At 40.7% G+C, this 16,576-nt stretch overlaps 1 protein-coding gene and 1 long non-coding RNA gene across 2 annotated transcripts; one reads left to right on the forward strand and one right to left on the reverse strand.

Annotated features, from left to right (window-relative positions):
• Positions 1–10,943, forward strand: sting1 (stimulator of interferon response cGAMP interactor 1). The gene is made up of 8 exons (XM_076890971.1): positions 1–258; positions 1,032–1,258; positions 1,741–1,933; positions 5,988–6,096; positions 6,519–6,763; positions 7,894–8,080; positions 8,444–9,525; positions 10,523–10,943. Exons 2-7 carry the CDS (start codon positions 1,032–1,034, stop codon positions 8,671–8,673), a joined length of 1,191 nt encoding a protein of 396 aa, XP_076747086.1. The 5' UTR covers positions 1–258; the 3' UTR covers positions 8,674–9,525; positions 10,523–10,943.
• LOC143421501 (uncharacterized) lies at positions 10,941–13,353 on the reverse strand. Its single transcript, XR_013101169.1, has 2 exons — positions 12,936–13,353; positions 10,941–11,503 (listed from the first exon to the last, which is right to left on the reverse strand). It is a non-coding gene; the product is annotated as an uncharacterized LOC143421501 (long non-coding RNA).
• Between the last annotated feature and the right edge of the window lie 3,223 nt (positions 13,354–16,576).

Here is a 16,576-nt window from a genome sequence, read left to right on the forward strand (position 1 = left end):
GAAAGTTTTATTGGTGCAGAGCCAGAACTTCCTTGAGCGTATTAGCTCTCTACCCGTCTCTATTTTTTCACTTTCTCTCTCTCTTTCTTTGCCACTCACTCTTTACCTCTCTTTTACTGTGGTAGTGAGAATATTTACGTGAAATGAAAACTGAAATTCCTGTTATAGCATGAGGGGTGGAGACAGAGAGAGAGGAGAGGCACAAATAGAGCAGACAGAGGAAATCTCTCCAGTCTGGATCACAGCAGGCACATCAAGGTGAGTCCCTTCATCTGCATCTTTGTCTCTGTTGTAGTTTTATAACATACTAACAGACAAACTGCACTCTGTTACTTACCACAGCTGTCTTCAGTGTTCACACTGCAATGAAACGTGATTACAGACACGTGTAACGTTAAAGTAAAAGGCTGCAGCTTCTGTTTAGAGGGACTACATCAAATCAGCCAGCTAGCGGGCATATTAAGTGTACCTCATTGTGCTTTAACACTCTTCAGTAACACCTGTAACACTGAAGTGTTTTGGTGAGAATCTATATTGTCACACGGCATCATTTTTGCCCTTTGGCACTTCCCTTCTGCCTTTTATGATTGGTGCAGTGCTGTGATGGCTGTCAGGATACCAGTTTTGCCTTAACAGGAGAAGAAATTGCAAAACAAACCTGCGCATAACCAGTTTTTCAATAAGCAGGTTTCAGCTGCAGAGGGTTCCTGTGGAAAAATGAACCCCACCCCACCCTGTTGGTCTGATTTGTTTATGCTGAATGACTACAGTCCACCTGTTCACTTCTTCTGTAGGTAGATTCAAGCTTTTGTGTAACAGCTGATGGTGCTCACGTCTTTTAAAGTTATAGAAGTTAAACAAATTTGTGTTAAAAGGGTTCAAACCTCCAAACATCCACAACCATGCAATTTGTTACTCCTGATGATAAACTTTAATATTCCAGACCAGAAGTTAGACTTCAATAAAAGCTTGGGTGAACTGGCTCTACAGTATCTACTTTTCTGTAAGCTCTATCCTTTCCTTCCTGACAGATGCAGTGTCCTCGAGAACAGGATGCTCTAATCCCTCGGCCCCGTGGGGATTTACCTAAACTCTGTGCTGCGGTTACAGCTGCCGTAACTATAGGAGGCATGCTTTTATTCTCTCCTGAGAAGTTGCTTGGCTGGATTGCCATGGCAGTACTCATGCTGACTGGTGGCCCTTTGCTACATGGGCTCTGTCTGCTGGCAGAGGAGCTGATATATCATTCAAACACAAGGTGAGAGGAAAGGTGTTGTAATACATTAACTGTATATGAAAGATGGCAGTAGCTCCATAACATTACTGTTAGCCTCAAGTGGCCACTGAAGGAACTGCAGTTTTTGACTTTGCTTCATTTTCAGCGTCAGAAGTTACAACTGATTAAAGCAGTTTAAAACCATTCAGTATGCTTACTATCACTATATATAAAACAAGAGGCTTGGATCACAGTAACAACTTAGTATCTCCGAGTTCATTGATTTATTTCCACAAGCTGAGACTTTACTGTTCGTGAGTACTGTGTCACTTCTTAGGATGATTTTTAGTAAAGATATTTCTTTCCACAACTGGTGGAGCTTAAAACTGACAAAAAACATGTTTGCTGCCAAATTATTGTTAGAGATACCGAGACAGCTTTTTTAAAGTAATAATTACTCTGTATAGCAGCAACACGTGTTAACGGGGCCAAATTTGCCCTTCTTCCTTCCATGTTCTGACCAGATATCGAGGACAAGGGATGCTAAGCCACATGCTCCCTGCCTGTGGTTTGGGGGGCAAGACCCTGCTCGCTGCTGGTGTGGCAAGCCTAATGCTGTACCTGGCTGGACATCATCTACCACACAAATGCAACATCTGGGAACTCCTTGTCCTTGTGTTTGTCCTTTACCCACTGTTGAAAGTCTCTGGAGTCCTGGTGAGGTTACAGACACGTCTTCATTGCACATCACTGTCTTTCTCTTACAGGGCTTTCAGCCTTTACTAATTATTAAGTATATTATGACAAATATAAAACTGTCACCAAAATGTGAAGAAGAACCACCATGAATTCATGTCTAAAACAAGTATTTTGTTGAAGCAATATCAATTAAAGCAATGTGTTTGTGTAATACCGAAATTTACCACAAGATGGTGCAGTTTTTGAACAAACAAGGGTGAGGTGCAGAGCTGTAATTACACAGGGATAGAATTGATGAGGCGATGGGAAAGCTAGGTTAAGAAGAGAGGTGACAATCAGCGAGCAGCAGTACAGCTTATACAGACTGAAAGTGTGGAGGACGTCAGGAGTGGGTGGTGACGTGTGGTGAGGTGTGGGGCAGGAATGGTAGATGGGTTCTAGGTTGGGAGCTGGGATTTTATTAGTTATTGGCTCTGAGCCCCTTCTTGTTTGCAGTGGTGATGGACAGGTTGAGAGACGAGGTTAGGCAGGAGTTTCTGTGGACTGTGAGGTTTAAACATATTACTGGTCTAGAGTGGGAGGCAGGTGGAAGAGAACCTACTGAGGTGGAGGTGTGCACTGGAGAGAAGATGACTGAAAAGAAAAAACAGAGTAAAGGAGTTTAAATACTTGAGGTTAGAAAGAAAACCGTCTGGACTTCTTTAAGTTGCTTGAAGATGTTTATCCTCTCATCCAAGAAGCTTCCTCAGTTCTAAGGTCAAATGTTGGGGAGTCCCAGATTTAGCCTATGTCCACACTAATACGTTTTCATTTGAAAATGCATCGTCTTCTTCCGTTTTGGCCTCCCATCCACACTGAGACGCCATTGTCATTCAAGGAAACTCTCCTAAGCAGATACATTTGAAAACGCCATTTTCGCGTTGCAGTGTAGACAGTGATGAAAACGATGACACATTTTAGTCATGTGATGCAGTCATGTGACCAATTAAACAAAGATAGCGGAGGGCATTATACAGCGTTTGTTTTGTTTGCTCTGGATTTTGACAGCCCTATTAAAGATTAATATCAGTCTGTACATGCTCCGGATAGCTTTTCTTCAAATTCTTTAATTCTCACTCGCTTTTGCAACTTTGTAGTTTTGTGTTACTCGCAGCAACAACTCCACCTCATTGTTATTCCATTTAAAAAACTCGGTGCTTTTCCTCGACATTTTGCCGCGACGTTTCAGAGAGCCGGAAAGTAAATAAGCAGCACACAGAAATGAGGCAGGTTTCTCTTCTTGCGCTTCACACATGCGCAGTACTGAAACGTAAGCGATTTCGTCCGTTTCAATGTGGACGCACAACTCTGTGAAAATGACTGAAAACGATAGTGTGGACGCGGAGCATTTTCATTCGATAATGCCGTTTTCAAATTTATCCGGGCTAGTGTGGACGTAGCCTTAAGCCCTGTGGGAGTGTCCCCCCCCCAAGAGGGACAAAGGACCCCCTAATGATCCTCTACTAAAATCACACGAGCCAAGGTGTGAAAACGGTTGTAGATCACAATCAGCCAAGGTTTCAGGTGAACTCATTGTGAAACCTGGCCCAGGATGTGAGTGGGCATTAAGGCGTCTGGGAAGGGATCTCAAAGCTGGATTATAGATGGCAGACATTTGGTGTCGTAAACCACGCCTCTGTTCAAAGAGGGTCGTTCATAGGACATAGTCATAGAAATCATAGTGGACACAGATGTTGCTGCTGTTCACATCATGTAGAAATAAAGCAACACTTGGGACATCCCAAAAAGACGCTGAACAAGTGGAACATCTGGGAATGGAAAATCAAGAAAAAGTCGTAAACAGGCTGCAACACAAATACAGCAGCACAACTCTTTACCACATTAACATGTCGAGGAAGTTGAGGATGCACTACACAAGTGCTGCTACCTCATTTCAAATGTTGTTCACACAGCACTCCTCAGTAAAGTAATTCATCCTTCCAAAGAAATCGAGTTCTCATGATGATGAATGTTCTCTCCTCTTGATCCAGCTGCCACTGTTGCACCCAGAGCTAAACTTACATTGCACACAGTCATTAATTAGCAGCACTTCTGGAATGTCCACCAGCCTGTCTATACTAGAAGACTTTCACTATGAACATAAACACGGAGCTACAGGCAGGTCTGCACTCGCCATGCTCAACAGTGCATGCAATCGTCCCAGCAGCAGTCTGTCTTTACATGCACTCAGACAGTGTGGGATCTCAAACATAAACTACCAGTCCCAAGTTTCGACACACCTTCTCATTTGATGCTTTTTCTTTATTTTCGTGACTCTTTACGTTGTACATTCTCACTGAAGGCATCAAAACTATGAATGAGCACATAAGGAATTATGTAGTAAACAAAAAAGTCTGAAATAACTCCAAACATGTTTTAAATGTTAGATTCTTAAAAATATCTGCCCTTTGCTTTGATTTTGCACATTCTTGGCATTCTCTCGATGAGCTCCATGAGGTCGTCAACTGAAAATTTTTCCAACAATCATGAAGGAGTTCAAAGGCATGCTGAGCACTTGTTGGCCTTTTTGCCTTCGCTCTGTGGTCCATTTAAATCATCAACGGTGTCACCAGTAGTTCACGGTAGGAACCGTGTATGTAGAGACCATCCGTTCACCTTTTCTGCATCTCACGGCGGCTGGAACCAAAGATTTGAATTTTGGACTCATCAGACCAAAGCACAAATGTCCACTGGTCTAATGTCCATTCCTTGTGTTTCTTGGTCCAAACACATCTCTTCTGCTTGTTGCTTTTCCTTAGTCATGGTTTCTTAGCAGCTATTTGACCATAAAGTCTCCTCTGAACAGTTGATGTAGAGATGTGTCTCCTACTGGAGCTCTGTGCGGCATTTATCTGGGCTTTAATCTGAGGCGGTGTTAACTTGAGATTTCTGAGGCTGGTGACTCGGATGAATTTATCCTCTTGGTCACTTGGTCTTCCTTTCCTGGGGTGGTCCAGTTTCATCATAGTGCTTGATGGTTTTTGCGACTGCACTTGGGGACACATTCAAAGTTTTAGCAATTTTCCGGACTGACTGACCTCCAGTCCTTAAAGTAATGATGGACTGTTGTTTCTCTTTACTTAGCTGGTTGGTTCTTAGTTCTAACTACTGTTAGAACTCATAATATGAACTCTAACAGTTGTCAAATAGGGCTGTCAGATGTGTACCAGCCTGACTTCTGCAGAACACACCTGATGGTCCCAACCCCATCAAGAAGGCAAGAAATTCCACAAATGGACCCTCACAAGGTGCACATGTGAAGTGAAAACCATTTTAGGTGAATACATCATGAAGCTCATTGAGAGAAGGCCAAACGTTTGCAGCGCTGTCAACAAAGCAAAGGCTGGCTACTTTCCAATTTTGTTGTAGTATTGTACTAAGTATGAATGAGCAATGATAATAAAGAGTTATCTTAACTTAAATACTTTCAGGAGAATTATCAATAATTCTTCTCTTTGCTACATATATCAATATATCTTGTTTCATATATTTGATGTCTTCAGTTTGTATCTACAATGTAGAAAGTAGTAAAGACAAAGAAAAACCATTAAATGAGAAAGTGTGTCCAAACGTTTGACTGGCAGGGTATTTGATTACATTTTAGTAGTTAAAGCCTTTACTGAGGAGAATTCACCAACCTGACAATTTGATCTCAGTCAGAGCTCGGTGTGTGTTTGTGGCTCACAAAAAAAAACAGCTTTAAAGGACTACACTACAGAAAGACCAGTCCCTCCCCGGGGCTTTACCTGATTAAAACTGAAATGGCATTTCTTGAGTAAAAATAGACTCTAAACATGTCTTCATTAGCAACAATGACCACTGCGTTTTGCACAGATCTCTTTTGGTCCAGCTGACTGTGTCCCTCATGCTGAATTCAACCTAAAAATATATTTGTTCCACATGGAAAAGGGCAGCTTGGGTGAGAGGATGCCCTTTTCTTTCGCCTGGCACCTTCAGCAGGGTGTCAGGTGGCTCCTGAGCATAGGTGAAGTGTTGTGACATTGTTGCGGCTGTTTCTGTGGTTGGCATGCAGGGTCCGTCGGCGGTGGAGGTGTCAGACATCTGCGAGGGGAGGAAGAAGAACGTAGCCCACGGCCTTGCCTGGTCCTTCTACCTGGGATACCTGCGACTGGTGCTGCCACGTCAGTAACATGACAACATCTACAAACAAATCATGTTTTGCCCTCATGTGCTGTTAAATTCAGTGTGTGTCCATGTGTGCAGAGGTTTCTCCCTGTTAAAAGGGAGTTTTTCCTTCCCACTGTTGCCACAGACCTTGCTCTAAAGGGGTCACGTGAATGTTGGGGATTTCTCCGTTTTCTCTGTCTTCAGCTTACAATATAAAGAGCCTTGAGGCAACTGTTGTTGTGATTTATATAAATACAAGTGAATTGATTTAAATAAATTTATTAACCAGTTCAAGTTGAATCTATTAAGCTGCTAGACTCTGCCGTCTGTTCTTTTTGGCTCACAGGGTCACATTGCTACACTTTCTGCTCTATTCTAGAGATGGAGGATGAATGTGAATGAAGAGATCTGTTTCTGTGTTTGCGTGTCTATTCAGATTTGGAGCAGTCCATCGCAGGGTTTTGTGCCACACACCAGTTAAACAACACCAGTTGGGGTCGTGGCTCCAGGAAGCTCCTCATCCTCATCCCTCTCAATGCCAACATTTCCCATAAGCTGGAGGATGAGGATGAAAACATCCAATTCTATGACAACCTACCAAACAACGAGATTGACAGGGCAGGAGTCCGGGGGCGGGTCTACAAGCACAGTGTGTACCGCATAATGGATGAGAATAGGAAGGTATGCAAGCATAAAGTAACCCAGGCATAGTTTTGTTTGTTTTTTTACTTGATTAATGTGCGTCCGACTGGACTGAAGTCCATATTAAGAATGTTTGGTCAGTATTAAACAGCTGTAAACATCTCGTGCAGGAAATGAACTCAGCATCGGGGTTTTTTGCTGCAAGTGTGGGTTGAAAGACTCATGCTCATATTTTTCTCCTTTGATCAGATTTGCAAAGATTGCACAGTTTAAATACGACAGACAATGAGAGTCACAGCAAAGTGACAGACTCAAGGGCCTTTATCTCATAATTTGCTTCAGTATCTTAGAGAACATCAGCGTGCTGTGTATCCAACGTGTTTGATGCAAATCTAACACTGACTGTACTCACAAGCAATAGTTCAGTCAAAAGAAAGGAAGTTTGGGGCGACATGAAAGCATTTGGGGTTTCATTTAGGACTAAAAATAGCCACAGATAGCTCAAAGTGAATGGCTTTAATTTACTGCTGCAGACATTACATGGAATCATGTTATTTTTACATATATATGCATATATATTCAGTTTAGTGCATATTTAATATTCAAATAAACGTAAACTTGCAGGACGTGTTTGGTGTATGCTTTTATGAGTGTGAAGGGATCCGTGCTGCGAACCGTCCATGCTGAGTGGCCAAGCGCTAAAGTTGCTCTTTATGTTACTTTTGCTGTAGCTTTAACATCATGATCTTCCTCAGTGAAGCCAGGAAATCCTAACACCTTTACACTGTCTGCTGAGCTGATCTGATCATTGTGACATTATTTCACTGAATATTTATTTCTGGATTACGACATACTATAAAACAGACTCCTTATCATCTGATATTTCTTATACTTTGAAATAAAGAAGTAAAATAATCTACCTCACCTTTGACTATTTCCCTTCAATAGCACAGCATTGATACGACCTCCTGGTTAAACCAAAGAATCCACCGGTGGAGAGCTAGTTTGTGAAAGCGTAGTAACAGCACCATCTAGCTGTAAAACACGAGAATCAAACATATCTGAGAGGAGAGTGCTGCAAGCTTTTAAAGGATTATCTGTCCGGGAAATATATCTTTCCCTGAGTGTCTGTTTTTTGTTCATGTCTATGTGTGTTTGTGTGTCAACAGGTCCATGAGTGTGTGGTGGAGTATGCGACGCCTCTGCTGACGCTGTACAACATGTCCCAGGAGAGCAGCGCTGGTTTTGGGGAGCCTGAGCGCAGACAGCAGGTTCTGCTCTTCTTCAGGACCCTGCAGGACATCCTGGAGCATTCGCTGGAGTGTCGCAACCGCTACAAGCTCATCCTGCTCAATGGTAGTGTGTGTGTGTGTGTGTGTGTGAGAGAGAGAGAGAGAGAGAGAGAGAGAGAGAGAGGGGGGGACTTTGTACTCCCAGCATGACACAGGCTGCTTTTAGGAGGATTTTAGCTTTCAGCTTATCCACTTTCCCACAAAGATGTTGTGGCTGTTTTTAAAGGGGTTTTGTTGCTACACTGGAGTCTAAATGTGACACAGTATGAAGCTGAAATGAAATATGTAGGTCAGAGGATCAGTTTCAACTCTGGCCTCATGTGAACTCATATTTATCTTTCACTGTGTAGTTCTTCGATTGTTATAAAGCTGAAAACATGGAATTAACAACCAGATAATCTTCTTCTTCGTCTTCATCATTTTCTAGATGAGCAGGAGGATGATCCTCACTTCCTGTCCAAGGCCATCCTCAGACACTTGGAGCAGCAGGAGAGAGAGGAGTTCTGTCTTACACCAAATCCTCAGCAAGAGAGGGCACACCCATTTGTGGGCAATGCACATTCTAATAACGGTGATGTGATGAGCAGAGACCCCACGCTCATGATCAGCCTGGAGCAACCTCAGCCTCTGAGGGTACCCACGGAGGACACTTACTAAGTCAGCAGACAAAGATGAAGACCAGCGCTAAGGAGGACCAGAAGGGCCACGTGCATCAAAATAAAGAATTTTGTGCTTCAATAATAAATTTGTCCAAATAATATGCATTTTATATTTAATTTTTTAATTATTTTAGTAATTTTAAAATTACTAAAATAATTTATTATTCAATCATTTCATTTAAAATAAAAACACTATTTATAAATCATTATTTCAAAATCCCAAATCTAATCTATTTGCTACGGTGGCTGGGAAGTGCAAAGCGCAACAAATTAAAAAACGGCAACAAATTAAAAATCCACAACAAATTAAAAAACCGCAACAAATTAAAAAACGGCAACAAATAAAAAATTCACAACAAATTAAAAAACCGCAACAAATTAAAAATCCACAACAAATTAAAAATCCACAACAAATTAAAAATCCACAACAAATTAAAAAACCGCAACAAATTAAAAATCCTTGACGGAAAGGGATTGTCTGAAATACCGGAAGTGGAGAGTGATGTCACGAGAGGGGGCGTGGCCAGAATTTTTGGTTGAGGCGCCATGTTTCTGGGCCGAACAAAGCGCTAGCGAAAGAGGAGCGAACGTACACGGATAACACCAGTTATGGTTCGTACTTGCTGTGCGGTCGGTTGTAAAGTTAGATCGCACGACCGGCAAGGGAATAAGGTTGAAAATGGTTTATCTTTTCATTCTTTCCCCACCTGGAAGCAACATGAGGCAGCTCATGTATCGGATGTTACCAAAAGAAGGCGTCTAGTCTGGATAGCAGCTGTGAGACCAGCTGATATCCAGTTCGATTCCATCTCCAAATATCTGTTGGTGTGCTCCAGACATTTTCATTCCGGTAAGTTATAGATATGTTCATATCACTCTTTATCGGTCTTTTAAGTCTGACATCACTAGCCGTGTCTTGGCTCAAACTCCCAAGAGCACCTGCAGGTCCATAAATCACACGATCACTGTGGCATCACTGAGTGTTGAAAAACTATCTAAAGTCTTTCATCTGTAATAAAATGATCAGCGTTCTGCTCTACCATGTGTAACAATTGAGTTTATCATCCAGGCATCCATGAAGACGAAATTAGCAGGAAGTTAGCTCGCTAGATTCCATCTAAATACAATATAGCATGTCCTAACTGAGGGATTTTGGAAACAAAGTCAAACGTACAGCTCTGCTATCACTTCCAACATAAATGAAGACAGAAAACTAAACAGCAGTGACGTTTGTAGGGTACTGAAGTTTGGCTAGCTGGTGTAAAACGATGTGCTACGTGACCGTTAGCGGCACAGCTATGTTAGCATAATATAAACACTAACTTTTTCCACTTAATAAAAGTTATCGTGAGGATTCTCGGTGGTCAGAAACAAATGTAATCGCATCGCAGGAAGCTGTAAACGGACCAAACTCCAGCCAGGAGAACAACTGAGATAATCCATCCACAAGGATGAATAGGATTAGTCATTCATATACTGCTGCATGGGCTGGGCTGTAGCTACATCGTAAGGTTTTAAAAACTGAGCTTTCAAATGATTAGTGGTGATAGAAGCAGTGGGAAGCCAACAGTGATCACTGACTGTTTTTAGGAGTTTTTTGAGATTAAATAGAAGACAATACAAAACATTAAACATGTTAACAACACAAAATCCATATTAAACGCAGACTACTTTAGGCCTGGAAGCAGGATTTGTCACGCCACCACTTAAAGACCAGATAGCCTATTAGTTTTCTTTTCGATGCACTCTGAGGTCATAGCAAATTAGAAAAAAAAAACATCCTAATGAGTGATTTTGCAGAACTACGTGCTATTTATAGACTTGCTAATTATTTGGCATTATTGCAGCAGACCAGCCAATGAAATGGATGAAACATCGTGACTGGGTTCCAGCGCTACACAAGGGACCTGCTTCAAACATACCACCATGCCAATACTTCTTCCATGTGAGGGTGAAGAGGTGACCCTTCTGGATAAGATGGTGAAGGTTTGCTGCCGTTTTGATGAACAGTGTGGTAGTAAAACCAGGGGAAAATGAAACTTGCTCCTGTTAAATATTCTTAAGTCTTGTGCTGTATAAATAGCGGTAATTTTTCAGAAGATAAATTGAAGTAATTGATAGTAAATTAAGTAGTGTTAGTAGTGGGTGATATCGTGTAAATGCTGTCATGATTTTGTGTAAACATTTTGTCTTTTATAAACTATAAATGACATGGATTCTACATTGTAACTGATGTGATATTCTATAATAAAAAAGAGGCAAAAATTAGTTTGTTTCTTTATTGAACTTTTGAACAGTGGTACTCAGTCAGTACATATTCAGTAAATGCAAATTATTTACATGGCAGTGCACTTCAGGCATAAATCTAGACCCTTATATAAAACATTATGGGTCATTCCCACAACCCACAGCTTTACTGTGCTCCAGCAAAGTATCCAATAGCAGTGACAACTCCTCCACAGTAGCAGGTGGGATTTTTCTGTTTTGAGGACGGCTCCTTTTACCTTTCAATACGGATGGTCTGTTTATGTTTTGATCCAGAGCAGTTTTTGGGCAGCTGAAGAGGAGAAGTCTATCTTATGGCCAACCTCTGGCTGTATCTTGGTCATATTACCCAGCAAAACCCAGTATGCAGGTTCATCTGTAACAGCCCTTGTGCCACAGATCCGCATTGTTGCTTCTACTTTAAAAAGAAGAACAGCGACATGGCTGCAGGTCTCCACGACTCCAGCCATACAGGTGCAGTGGGCGGCTTCAACCTTCCCTGTGATGCTCACAATGACCCATGGCTGCAATGCTGGTTCATTCAGTCTTTGAGAGTGCAGTACCTGAAACATACAAGTTAATTTAAAGACAAAGACTAATGAGCCAAGGCCAACATAAATGTGTTTTATCTACTTTCAAATCCATTTATCATAAATGTAACAAAGTGTTTAGAAAGTTAGCACATACATGTAATTTTCCATTTTTTTATGTATCCATCTATAGAACGCTGCATGTTATATTCCAAATCTGCCTGTTCTCTTTCAGAAACCTGACTTCAGAAAATGAAACTAAAGTATGTAATCACTTTATGGAGAAAGCATAAAGTTTGACTTTAGGTGACAATTATGGACACGTAATATGATAAGGAGATTCTGCAGGTCATTAATCAATGTATTATAGTAAAAAATGTATTTTTGTGACACAGGACACAAACACGGAAGCAAGATATGTAATTAGGATTATTTCTAATAAATATGAATAAATAATTGCAATTTCTTTAACCACTGAGAATAACTAAATCCTTCAGAACAATGTCACATCAATGCACTCTACTCACTATGGCTACATTCACACTACAGGTCTTAATGCTCAATTCCGATTTTTTTGTCTGCTTGTTCACACTACAAATAAAATGTGACAGCAAACACGCTCCTTTGTGAACCCTCAAAGTGGCCCACATATGCAAAAGCAGATGTCACACACAACACGCTCTGTTTAGACCCAGACCAAACAGTATTGTTTGACTGATGCCCCTTAAGTATAAAGATTTGTTTCAGACTTTGCTTTAAATTATTTTGTTATTTACATATGGCCTAATAATTATCCTTATTGCCATTTTAGAGAGGAGCGGTGCTTCAAAGGATATGCAGATTTCTGTCAGAATCTGCAGATTATACAGTATAAGTAAAATGTTCATGTTGTCTTCCCAACAGTTTCACTAACATCTACACGGGATGGACACGAAGCGCCGTTGTTCCTGACCACCGAGAATCCTCACGATAACTTTTATTAAGTGGAAAAAGTTAGTGTTTATATTATGCTAACATAGCTGTGCCGCTAACGGTCACGTAGCACATCGTTTTACACCAGCTAGCCAAACTTCAGTACCCTACAAACGTCACTGCTGTTTAGTTTTCTGTCTTCATTTATGTTGGAAGTGATAGCAGAGCTGTACGTTTGACTTTGTTTCCAAAATCCCTCAGTTAGGACATGCTATATTGTATTTAGATGGAATCTAGCGAGCTAACTTCCTGCTAATTTCGTCTTCATGGATGCCTGGATGATAAACTCAATTGTTACACATGGTAGAGCAGAACGCTGATCATTTTATTACAGATGAAAGACTTTAGATAGTTTTTCAACACTCAGTGATGCCACAGTGATCGTGTGATTTATGGACCTGCAGGTGCTCTTGGGAGTTTGAGCCAAGACACGGCTAGTGATGTCAGACTTAAAAGACCGATAAAGAGTGATATGAACATATCTATAACTTACCGGAATGAAAATGTCTGGAGCACACCAACAGATATTTGGAGATGGAATCGAACTGGATATCAGCTGGTCTCACAGCTGCTATCCAGACTAGACGCCTTCTTTTGGTAACATCCGATACATGAGCTGCCTCATGTTGCTTCCAGGTGGGGAAAGAATGAAAAGATAAACCATTTTCAACCTTATTCCCTTGCCGGTCGTGCGATCTAACTTTACAACCGACCGCACAGCAAGTACGAACCATAACTGGTGTTATCCGTGTACTTTCGCTCCTCTTTCGCTAGCGCTTTGTTCGGCCCAGAAACATGGCGCCTCAACCAAAAATTCTGGCCACGCCCCCTCTCGTGACATCACTCTCCACTTCCGGTATTTCAGACAATCCCTTTCCGTCAAGGATTTTTAATTTGTTGCGGTTTTTTAATTTGTTGTGGTTTTTTAATTTGTTGTGGATTTTTAATTTGTGGATTTTTAATTTGTTGCGGTTTTTTAATTTGTTGTGGATTTTTAATTTGTTGTGGTTTTTTAATTTGTTGTGAATTTTTAATTTGTTGCGGTTTTTTAATTTGTTGTGGATTTTTAATTTGTTGTGGTTTTTTAATTTGTTGCGAATTTTTAATTTGTTGCGAATTTTTAATTTGTTGCGGTTTTTTAATTTGTTGTGGATTTTTAATTTGTTGCCGTTTTTTAATTTGTTGCACTTTGCACTTCCCAGCCACCGTAATTTGCTAATAAAATAGCGAATTCACGAGCTAACAGGAACGGGAAAAATGCAGGAAATGGAAAATGTCAGAAATAAATCTGTCTTATTTAAATTGCATTTTAAAATTCTCTTTTTTAATGTGGAAATTGAAAATGGTTTTTGAAATGAGTTTTTTATTGGGAGTTTTTATTAAGTATTTATTAAAGGATTCATTTTGAAATATTGATTTTTATTTTAAATCTCCAAAAGTTGATTCTGTTCATCTGGACGTAGCGTTTTGTGGGAGAAACATTTCGTCACTCATCCAAGTGACTTCTTCAGTCTCAGCTGACTGCAAGTTTCCACAATCTTATAAACAGTACATTTGCATAATGACTGAAACCAGCCCACTGAGGGAACTTTGGAGGCTTTGGAGTTGACGTCACGCCGCAATGCATTGTGGGAGCGCGGCACCATTTTCGGGGTCTACGAATCAAAACAAACACAGTGTGTTGGAACGACGATTACAAGACGCTTAAAAGCAGCTCAAAAGAGAATGGACTGTATAGAGACCGATTGCGTCCAGAGGCAAAGCAGCTGTACTTGCAGAAAATAGCGTGCATTGGAAATGTGGACCCGTATGAAATACAGCCGTGGAGTAGAAACCCTGAAGACCAACCGCTATTGACGTAGCCTGATATATTTCATACTAGGGCTGGGCGATATATCGAGTTTTTTAAAAATATCGATATATTTTCATACGAGATATAAGATGTGACAATATCGTTTATATTGATATAGTCTATGTTACGTTGTGGAGCCGCAGGTTTGCCTCTCTTTCGTCCACTTTTGTCTCTACGAAACGTTACTCGGCCTCGCCTCTCCTTCACTGAACACAACTCCGCCTCCCCCATAGCTTCACCTGCAGGCAATGACAAGATGAAAGCGGAAAATCTCCGTTAGCGAGTTACCGCGGATCGCCCCGTGCGTGGGGCTGGACGGCGTCAACGTGTTAGCGAGCTAACCACGCTAACGACATGCAGCCCGAAGGGGCTGCACGGCCTAAAATCCTTTCATTTTCTCAAAACTCGACAGTGCGCCTTATGTATGAATTCTGGTTGTGCTTACTGACCGCGAACCGATTTTATGTGGTGCACAGCGCTCAGCAATCTGTCAAAAAATGTTTTAATATGACTTTGCTAAGCTAAGGAGCTGCACCGCTTGATGGAGCCGCCTCGCGGAGTGATACGTACTGTGCTTCAACGTAATATTACCGTACTGTGTGAGTATAAGGACCACAAATGGCACCTGTTCAGAGACGTGGTGCAGCTGTGAAATCTGTCTCTTTGTTATTATGCTCAGCTTCTATTAGTTTACATTTTGACTGCACAATTGTGAGCTTTTTGTTATGCACAAAAACAACATTGTTTTCTTTTATTTATGGACCATGATTATTTAATAAATGCTGATAATTTATTTATGAGTAATTTCTTCATGTACATCTACGCTGTATGTAAAGAAAATGCCCGTGTGACATCTGGGACACAGTGTGACTAAGAACTCTCTTTTTGTTCTTAACTTATGGCTTTTTAAAAAAAAATATTGAGATATATATCTTATATCGCCATGCAGCTAAAAAATATCGAGATATGAATTTTGGGTCATATCGCCCAGCCCTATTTCATACCTTATCTGTGGAGTCAGCGCGTACAAGTCTTCATTCAAACAAAGGTAAGTCAGCTCGAGTACTGCGTGTGAAATGCGTTTGATTTCCCTGCAAACATTCAGATTAGTGCAGCATAAATTCATTCATGAGGGGAAATTACAGTGAGAACATGTGGAGGCTGTTAGGTGGAGTGAGTTCAGTGCATTGATGTGACATTGTCCTGAAGGATTTAGTTATTCTCTATGGTTAAAGAAATTGCAATATTAATGTTTATTATAAATAATTCTAATTATACATCTTGCTTCCATATTTGTATCTTGTGTCACTAAAAATACAGTTTATTTTAATTTTATACTTTGATCAATGACCTGCAGAATCTCCTTATCATATTAAGTGATTCATAATTGTCACTTTATGCTTTCTCCATCTTGAAAGTGATGACATCCTTGCATTACATGCTTTAGGTTCATTTTCTGCAGGCAGGTTTCTGACAGATCAGGCAGATTTACACTATAACATGCAGCGTTCTATAGATGGACACATAAAGAAATGAAAAATTACATGTATGTGCTGACTTTCTAGACACTTTGTTACATTTATGATAAAGTAGATAAAACACATTTACGTCGGCCATGGCTCGTTAGTTCTTGTCTTTAAATGAAATTTGTCTGTGTGTGTTTCAGGTCCTGCACTCTCAAAGACTGAATGAACCAGCATTGCAGCAACAGGTCATTGTGAGCACCACAGGGAAGGTTGAAGCTGCCCACTGCACCTGTATGGCCGGAGTCGCAGAGACCTGCAGCGGATCTGTGGCACAAGGGCTGTTACAGATGAACCTGCATACTGGGTTTTGCCTGGTAATATGACCAAGATACAGCCAGAGGTTGGCCATAAGATAGACTTCTCCTCTTCAGCTGCCCAAAAAAAGGCTCTTGATCAAAACATAAACAGACCATCTGTAGTGACAGGTAAAAGGAGCCGTCCTCAAAACAGAAAAATCCCACCTGCTACTGTGGAGGAGTTGTCACTGCTATAATGCTTAATGTTTTATCTAGGGGTCTAGATTTATGCCTGTTGTGCACTGCCGTGTAAATAATTTGCATTTACTGAAGATGTACTGACTGAGTCCCACTGTTCAAAAGTTGAATAAAGAAAAACTAATTTTTGCCTCTTTTTTTATTAAAACCACCTTATAGAACATCACATCAGTTACAGTGTAGAATCCATGTCATTTATAGTTTACAAATGACAAAATGTTTACACAAAATCACGAGTGTTTACATGATATCACCCACTACT

This window comes from Maylandia zebra, linkage group LG2 (genome assembly GCF_041146795.1).
Source record: "Maylandia zebra isolate NMK-2024a linkage group LG2, Mzebra_GT3a, whole genome shotgun sequence".
Taxonomy (NCBI): Eukaryota; Metazoa; Chordata; class Actinopteri; order Cichliformes; family Cichlidae; genus Maylandia; species Maylandia zebra.